Below are 9,624 nucleotides of genomic sequence, written 5' to 3'. Positions count from 1 at the left end.
TTAAAGGGCAGATCTTACTCTTGTACTGTGAGTTTAGAGGTTTAGATGTGATGGTTTGTCATGTGAAGTCATCATTATGTTGAAGAGTGTTTGCTTTAGTTGAGCTCTTGACTCTACAGTGTTTGACTTCTCTTCCTCTGACTGCTGGAACTGTGTGTTTACTGTATACAGCACATTTGATATATTGCTCAGTGTTCTACACACAGCTTTGGATGAACATCAAGTGTACACTGTAAAAAAATCTGTAAAAAAAACAGGAAATTTACTGTAAACTGGAAAAACAGAACTATAATGTAAAAAATATATATATATATATATGTTTTCTGTAAAATTATAGGATACAAGGATATATATTAAATAGGTTTCCCCATTTTTCTTGTAAATGTGTCTTGTTCTGTAATTTTATAGTTTTTGACCGTATTCCAAAAATAAACTGTAAAAATAAGAAATCTTGTTAAAAAACCTGAAATTTTCTGGCAGCTGGCCGCAGCTGAGGTTCCAGATATAAACTGGGTTTTCCCTGTAAAATTACACGTTCCCCCTGTTTTTCTTGTAAAAAGAAATTCTGTAATTTTACGTTTTTTGACCGTATTTCAAAAAATACATTAAAAAATCTGCAAAAAAACAGTAAATTTCGTTTTTTGACATTTTACGTGGAAAATCTGTAAAAAATAACAGTTTCTGTAAAATTACATTGTTTTTACAGTGTAAATAACAGATGAACACATTAGAGAAGAATTAAACACAATCACCATTACCATTTTCACTTATTACAGACGGCACTTTCACTTTGAGATGTGTATAAAAGATCTCGTTGAGAATAAAAGGCTTTTATTTTAATCAAATGTTTTGTTTGAAGTCACCATTACGGTGATCAGTGTGTCATTTAGTTGAGTTCTCTTAACTTTTTATACTTTACTGGAATCATAATGTGTGACCATTAATTTCACTATCTAAAAAAGTTGATTGTGATCCACAGAGACATAAATAAGCAGACTCTAAAGCATGGTGACAAAAATAACTTAATTCTGCAATGCATGCTGGGTAACACAATAGTTAACAACTCATCTATGACTCCCAGCATGCTTTGCTACATAAATTTACTACCTATAGTGATGACATCAAACCAAACTTATTTTTAGTCAAATATAAAAGTGATCAAAAATCTGTTAACACGTCTGCTTAGTACGCATAATTGTTGGACCAAAAGAAGCAGAAGCTCATTTCTGATTAATGATGAACTCATTCTGAGGTTGTGTTCTCTGTTAATGTCAGTTCTCTGCTATTGGTACATGAGCTTATATTACTGGACAATGTGAATTTTTTTAGGAATAACAAATATATACACAAACTGTTAAATAACTGAACTACTAAGACATGAAGAACGGCATAAACACAACTAACCCATTCTTGAGCGTCTCTATATTAGTGCACAAGTGTTCTTACGAAGACAATGGAGGAAAAGCCGAGGATCAGGTGCCCAACTAAAGCAAACACTGATCACAATAATGGTGATTTTTGTGGGCACAAAAGTGATATTGATTCAGTTCATTAACATTCAGGACTTGCAACCTGACTTGGACTCGCCTCTCTTGACTTGGGACTTGCGATGACTTGAGGACTTGAGACATAAATGCAAAGACTTGAGACTTGTGACTTGAAAACAAAGACTTGGTCATTGCAAAGGTGTTTGTGTTTAATTCTCCTCTGGTGCGATCATGACAGCAACAAGATGATTCTGTTCAGATGACTCATGAGTCAAGTTGAGTGAATGATTCTTTTTCAGTTCATCAGTGTGTGGGCCAGATCTGGGCCGGGGACCCTGCCAGCACTGAGCCAGAAACTAACATGTTGTGGCCCACAAGTGAGCCAGAAGAACTTTATACTCGGGAGTTACATAACGTGTTTTAACTGTGAGGTGATTATAGAGAGTCCGAGAGTACAAACATGCATCTGTTTCCATAACATCACACGCACGCACAGAGGTATGTTTCTTGTAAACCAGTGTTCCTATGAGGAAGTGCCAGTTATTTATTCTTCTGTTCAGTTTATTGTTAAATCTGAGCCACTTAAATATGAGTTTGTGTAATGGTATGAAAAGTATGAAAGTATGATTTACTGCTTTTGGTTGACATTCAGATGGTCTCTGTGTTTATACTTTGGTGTTAGTGATGTGCAGTGATGTGTTGTGTCTAGTGTTGAGGGTCGAAATTCACTTTCACAAAGATTCTTTGATCAAATATCCATCTATAATCTAAATGAAAAGCAGAGCCCTGAGCCCCTGGAAATCCCCAAGAGGACGGTCCTAATATATATATCACTGAAACACAAATACTTCTCTGCTGTTGTTTCAGTTTTTAATGATGGGAGGAGGAGCTGTTCATTTTTGTTTTTCGTGAGCTTGTATGCATATTCATTCCGTCCCAAAACAGAGGAAATAATGTGCACACAAGATTCCTTCAGAGCTGAACTCTCAGCCTGACCATCACATCAAACACACGTCTTCACAACAAGTGAGTTTTTACTCTCTTTCTAAAGATTTCTGTACATTTGTATACATATTAGAACAAGCTAACCTGTTGTAATGTCTAATATAATTGTGTAAGACTCTGTCTCCTTGAAGAAATGTCACTGTTTGAACATCTGCATTTAAATTATCATTTAGAAAAGTTCAATCATCGATCACACAAATTACTTTCTCGTGAGAACAATTTGCTTATTATGAATAATAAGCACAGGCAGGGCAGTTGTGGCCTAATGTTTAAAGAGTCGGACTTCCACCAAACAAAGGCATGTCCAAAAGACGTCTTTTCTACATCGTTGACGGCGTTGGAGAGACGTACCCTGAGGAGCCAGAATGAAAGTTTTTATGACGTCTTCTGAAGGTCTGTTATTGAAGTCCAAGGTGATCTCAGTAATCACCTCTATAATTGCGTTGAATAATTAGTTTGCATCTGCAGTTAATGTTGAAGATGAATTAAACCACCACTAATGTGAACAGTTAGTTGTGCCCTTAATACTTGACCGTCATTACATGAATCCTCTTTCAGTATAGACAATAGAGTTTCAGAAATAATTCTTGTTTGTCAATAAAGAAAGAGACGGTGAAGAGAAGTTAGAGTTGCTCTTGTAATATTTATTAAGTCATATTAAAATGTCAAAATTTGGTTAGATAAAAGTAGATCATACAAGACTGATGTGAGTGCTGTGGCTAGCAAATGCACAAACATTGAGTCAAAATTATCTACAATTCTTCCTTGACACACTTGGATATCAACACTCATCACACAAACCTCAAAAATGCTAACAATTTACAAAAACTTAAGATAATTAAATCAATTGCAATGCATGCTGGGATTTATGAATGAGTTTTGTACTTTGTCATCCAGCATGCATTGCAGCATGAAGTATTGCCATCTGTAATGGCAAAGTGTTCCCATCTTAAAAGTGCATTATAAGAGTCAAGAGCTGAACTAAAGCAAACACTGATCACAATAATTGTGGATTAATTCAATTTCAACATTAATTGCATGTGCAATCGTGATATTAGTCCAAAACAATTATAGAGATCACCTGGACAACAATAGCACACGTTCAGAAGACGTCATAAAAAGGCTCTACAGATGTAGAAAAGACGTCTTTTGGACTTGCCTTTGTTTGCAGGGTTGTAACCCAAAGGCCGAGTCTCAGTACCGGCAGGATCTGTTGCTTTAGGTGGCTGCTCACTGTTTCGTGTGTGTGTTCAAGAATCACATGCAGAACACAAATTCCAAAAGCTCACATTCTCTCTGTCAAACACGTACCAAACAATGTTGACGGTCTAGCTGAACAAGCATCATACCATTGATTGATGTGTTCATTTTCTTCTGGTATAAATAGATCAGTGCTTCCCCAACTGTGGGCCATTGTTGAATGTGCACTCACTGTGTTAAAGCTTTTTATAAACATACTAATATGTTTTGTGTTGCAGGTTTATCTGAACATTTTCTTCAGGTATAATGGGTGAGTGTGAGTTTTCCGGTCAGAGAACGTTCTAAAAAAAATCAGAGATATTCTAAAATAGGGTTAAGGAAGCAACAACAGTGGTTTAAATCAAAATTACTTATGTAGTTGTAGGTGATATAACCTGAGATTAAATTATTTATTTTCACAATAAATTAACAATGTATACAAAATGAAACAAAAAATGAAAATAATAGAACAATAATAAACGACACACTTAAATGGAACTTTTCCAAACAATAGCAAATAATCTGCATATTCGACACAAATCAATCTGGTGATTTGACAAACAACATGTAGATGTATGAGTGAATAATTTGCCATTTTGTGTTTACACTTTGTGGATGCACTACATTAAGTGTTTGTCCTCAGACAAAATGTTAAATGTTTTTCTTTTGATGAAATGTTGTTTTGTCTATTACTGATCCACTTCCACTTATCTAGATGTACACTTTTTCTCACCTCATTTTCTTTTTATTGAAATTCAGTAAATTATATTTGATTTATTAATTTTGTATTAAAATGTTACACATTTACAGAAGTAAATTATTAAAAAAAACATTAAATTTAGTGCAGTGCATGATTTAGTAATACGTTCATTGTATTGCGCCCTCTTGTGGGCGTAGGCAGCTATACAGTATTTTAACTCTAATATAAAGCATGTCTTTAGAATTCAAATATAATTCAAATATTATTATTATTTCTATTTAAGTCAGAAGTTTCACTTTCATTAAGGGCACATTTCATTGATTCTCTGTTTTAATGTATTTTTTCTGCAGCGGGTGCGACTGATTCATCTGATCTCAGGATTTCGTTGTTGGGGAAGAACGGAGCTGAAATAAGTTCTGTAGGAAACATGATTCTGGGCAGAGAAGCGTTTAAAGAGAAGAGCAGAGTGAGTGAAGTACAGAGAGGAAGAGCAGACGACAGAAACATCTCAGTTATTGACACGCCAGGATTCTTCAGCACTGAACTGACTGATGAAGATCTACAGAATGAAATGATGAAGAGTCTTTCTCTCTCTCATCCTGGTCCTCATGTCTTCCTGCTCATAGTCAATCCGGACACGTTTACAGAGGATGATGTGACAAAGATCATACAGAACCTTGAGAAAAACTTTGGAGTACAAGTGTTTAGGTTCACTCGAGTGCTTTTTATCAAAGAACAAATGTCAAACAGAGACTGGATAGCGTTTTCACTCACTAAGAAATTTAAGGAACTCATCAGCCATTTTAAAAGTAAATATTATGTGATAAACAGTGAAAGTGAAACAATAACAAGACTTCTGGAAAAGATGAATGACATGGTCAAACAGAACGACAACCAGCATTACATCATTGACAATTACGTAAAGTTTATACCACAGAAAAAACAAGAGCAGAAGGAGAAAGTTCAGATGCAAACAGGTAAGTGTTGTATACTTGTGAAGTGTTTATCTTATATAAAATGTTTGCTTAAGGACGATCAGATCACGGTTATTCTAAATCAGCATCTTTTCTCTTGTCTGGTCAGACCGCAAACTCCCGCTGACACCACCGGTAACATCTCCTGTGACCAGACCGCATGAACATCAACCTCAGCCAAGACCTCGAGGTAACATCCTCACAAACATCTTCATGAAGTGCTTTGCTCTTCTCATCAGATTCCTTATTTTCAGATTCAGTTTCTTAGCAAACAAAGGATTCCAAGATAAATCACTTTATTGATATTCATAGTTAATATGACATCCCACACCGAAAAAAATATATGGATGGGTAAAACACGTTCACACATGGTTTCCAGATATAAAGCGATATGTCAAATAGTCAACAGCCCAACTAAATGAAACACTAATGGTAATGATTAATATGTTTTATCCATATATATATATATATATATTTTATATACGTATTCTTTAAAATGACTCATATATTAATGTATTTGAGAACATATTTGTGACATATATGAAAACTGCCACTATTGTACTATTTTGAAATATATGTTGCATATATCTACAAATTTGACATATATTTTTATATCTGTAGAACCCATACATGATATGTTTTCTTTTTATATGTGTTTTACATATGTTTCTATATATCATTTTTTTCTGCGTGGGTAAGGACAGTCCGATCATGTTTATTCTAAATCAGCATCTTTTCTCTTGTCTGGTCAGACCGCAAACTCCCGCTGACGCCACCGGTAACATCACCTGTGCATGAAAAGCATGAAAATAAAGCCTTTGGTGTAATTCATCAACCTCACACAAGACCTCAAGGTAACATCCACATCCCCTTTCTCTTCTTATCAGACTTCTTGATGTCTTTCAAGTCAGATCATTCTAGTTGAATTATAAGTCACTTTTCTTTTCTCTCTCTGCTCGATCATGTTAGATCTCAGGATGGTTATGTTCGGTACGTCTGGAAATGGAAAGAGTGCATCAGGGAACACCATCCTGGGAAGAGATCTGTTTAAAGTAGAAATGTGTTGTGGATCTGTCACCACGCTGTCTGAAACACATCAGAACACAGTAGATGGAAGAAACATCTCAGTGACCGACAATCCGGGACTGTTTGACACATCGATGACTACAGAGCATCTGAACTCTGAGATTGTGAATTGTCTTTACAAGTCTGCTCCTGGTCCTCATGTGTTTCTGCTGATCATCAGACTGGATGTGAAATACACAGAGGAGTTGAAGGACATGGTGAAATGGATCCAGGAGGTGTTTTCAGAAGACGCGATGAACTACACTATGGTTCTGTTCACTCGAGGAGATCAGCTGGACGAACCCATCCAAGACTTCCTGAAGAGAAACAAACAGCTGAAAGATCTGGTGGATCAGTGTAAAGCTGGATATCACGTGTTTAACAACAAAGACAGAAACCGAAGGCAGGTTACTGAACTGTTCGAGAAGATAGACAGACTGGTGGAGAGGAACGGAGGAGAACATTACACCAATGAACTGTACCAGGAAGCTCAGAGAAAAGCGGACAAAGAGCAGGAGAGAAAGAAAGAGAAAGAATCCAGAAAGTGTGAAAAACAGAGAAAGACGGAAGAGCAGAGAGACAGAGAGGAGGAACTGAGAAACCTGGAGAAAGAACTGAGAAACCGCGAGGAGCAGGTGAAGAACAGAGAAGAACAACTGAGACAGAAAGAGGAAGAGCAGAGAAAAAGAGAGGAAGAACAGAAACTGAAAAGGATAAGTGCAGAAACGAGAGCAAAGGAGTTAGTCAGGAACATGTCTATGAGGAGAAAAGCTGCTTTAGCAGCCCTCATTGCAAATATGAAAGATTAAGATAAAACCCATAATGCGATAAATAAACAGAAAACTACATTTACACCCTTAGAATGTAAGTTATATAATTTACTATATGTCCATTTAATTTTTGTTATTGACTATTTCTGAGTGAAGGATGTTGATTCATTTAACTGTGAAATAACTGCAACTGTTCTGTGTCATCTGAACAAAATGGTGCTGAAGGTCATATGGTTGATTTTTGGACTGCAGTTGCTGCTGAAATCCACGTGGGGGCACCATAACTACATTATAACTGGTGGAATAATGCCACTCCTCATGTACTGTTAAAAAAGTTAAAATAACAAATGCCATGTGATTCTACTATGCTTGATATAAAAATAAAAATAAATAACCTTTGCATTATTTAATCAAGTTACAAACCAAAATTGTTCTATTTGAAATACTTCATGTTCTTTTACTATTAGTGATTTTGTAGCCTAATCGAGATGAATTGTACGAAACGCTCAAATAACAGATTTTTGTTGTTGAAGAATCTCCAAATATCCAGTGTTGATTCAGGGAACGTTAAAAATATCCATTTTTATGTTACAATTTTAAAATTCAAATCCACCATTCCACCTTTAAAGTAGCATTATGTCCAGTTCCCAGCATGCTTTGCACAGGGAGTACATTTGCAAATGACTGTTGTTTTTCAATAAAGAGAAAGACTTGCTAATGTTTGATGTTTATTTATGTTCAAGGTTTAGATGTTTGACTTTTGGAAATTGAAAGAAAAGTAAAACATATGATATAAATATGAACTTTATTTAAATATGTTTCCAAATACACTTTCCAATAACATTTTAATGTGCAGGCTTGTTATGAATGCTATTTTGTTTATTAATGTTTCTATTTTAAACCTTTTTCATTTAATGTACAGAAAAGGAACAGATTGTTGATAGGTTTCATGTGATAAGTTAGTCAAAGGCTGGCGATCAATATTTATCATTAATTAAACGATTACTCGCCCAGTGTCAGTTTGTGCTCTTGATCTTTATTTCACGTCATTGATGGGGAATATTTTCTGCTTTTCCTTCCTGCTTTTATTAATGATCTGTTGTGCTGTCTTTGTCACTGATGGTACAAGGTTCAACCAGAATAATAGATGATCTGTCTTCAGTTTGATGTTCATACCCAGATAGCAAATATTTGCGGCCCAAATCCGGCCCACACCTTACTCCCCATACCCCCTCATCTGGCCCACATACCGCATGGAATGATGGCACTTGGGTGGTCCGCTCCTGTTTGCCAGGTTTGGGCCACAAGCAAGCCAAAGCAATGCCGCATGTCAGCCAAAAACAAAACAAATAAAGCAGAACTGACCCAAATATAATCAACAGTTCATTTCAATTCTGGCCCAGATTAATCCTAAAACCAACACCTTTCTGTGCTCCTGTTTGACAGAATTTGTATTGAGTTTCATTATTATTATAGTGATGATTGAGTCATTAGTGATGAACATCTGCTGTTAACAAACACAATCACTGCACAAGAGATCAACAAAAACTGAAAAAAAAAAATGTACTCAGAGAAACACAACAACTACAACCTGAAACACAACCCAGCTAACAAAAGTTTGTTATAAGAACGTTCCTTAGAGGTTTTTCACGTTTTAAAATATTCAAAATGTCAGTTTTTTATGTTTTAAGAATGTTCCCAGCTGACAAAAGTCACCATCATGGTGATCAGTGTTTCCCTGAGTTGAGCTCTTGACCCTTGACTTTTACTCTTCAGGTTCGTTGTAGCTATGTACATTTAAAGTACATTTGTTATGGTAATGCCAAAGATAATCTAATCAAATGTTGTTGGTTGATGGTCATTGAGATTACTGTCATGTTTAAATTTGAGTAATTTTCTGTGTTGCTGATCCTGTAAGAACCTTATTACGTCTGGGATTTTAATGCATTTTGCTGTTTAGAAAGATTTGTGAAAACTGAAACCAATAAATATTTAAACAAAAAAATGAGTTTAGACACACAGACATCAAGAATCAGTGTATGAATCTCAACAATGGTGATAATCAGCAAACGAAAACTTCATGTTGCAATGCATGCTGGGTAAGATCATAGCACAAAACTAAAAAATACATTCATAATTCCCAGCATGCATTGCAGTTGATCCGTTTATCTAAATTAGTTGGTTGATTCTCACCATTGCTGAGATTCATAAACTGATTCTTGATGTCTGTGTGATTTTAAAGTGTGTTTTGATAAACATCCATTTTTCACAAATCTTTCTAGACGTAAAAATACAATTAAACTCTCTGATCTTATAATGTTCTTTCAGGGTGAACAGCATAGCACTCAATCCAAACATGAGTACTGAATCAAATTACAACATCA

General features: G+C 35.5%; 1 protein-coding gene across 1 annotated transcript; it reads left to right on the top strand.

Annotated features, from left to right (window-relative positions):
* The first annotated feature begins 2,195 nt into the window (after positions 1-2,195).
* LOC130553190 (GTPase IMAP family member 8-like) lies at positions 2,196-7,978 on the top strand. Its single transcript, XM_057332001.1, has 6 exons — positions 2,196-2,513; positions 3,971-4,002; positions 4,782-5,408; positions 5,515-5,595; positions 6,158-6,259; positions 6,375-7,978. Exons 2-6 carry the CDS (start codon positions 3,999-4,001, stop codon positions 7,277-7,279), a joined length of 1,719 nt encoding a protein of 572 aa, XP_057187984.1. The 5' UTR covers positions 2,196-2,513; positions 3,971-3,998; the 3' UTR covers positions 7,280-7,978.
* The last annotated feature ends 1,646 nt before the right edge of the window (positions 7,979-9,624 follow it).

The sequence above is a fragment of the Triplophysa rosa genome, linkage group LG4 (genome assembly GCF_024868665.1).
Source record: "Triplophysa rosa linkage group LG4, Trosa_1v2, whole genome shotgun sequence".
Classification (NCBI taxonomy): domain Eukaryota; kingdom Metazoa; phylum Chordata; class Actinopteri; order Cypriniformes; family Nemacheilidae; genus Triplophysa; species Triplophysa rosa.
Note: the sequence above shows the minus strand (reverse complement) of the source record. Positions and strands in the feature narration are given on the sequence as shown.

What these genes read in the sequence shown, in the direction of transcription:
- LOC130553190 (XM_057332001.1), top strand. An exon ending in GAAAGTTCAGATGCAAACAG is followed by an intron (nt 5,409 to 5,514) that starts GTAAGTGTTGTA and finishes TTGTCTGGTCAG; the next exon opens with ACCGCAAACTCCCGCTGACA. An exon ending in ACCTCAGCCAAGACCTCGAG is followed by an intron (nt 5,596 to 6,157) that starts GTAACATCCTCA and finishes TTGTCTGGTCAG; the next exon opens with ACCGCAAACTCCCGCTGACG.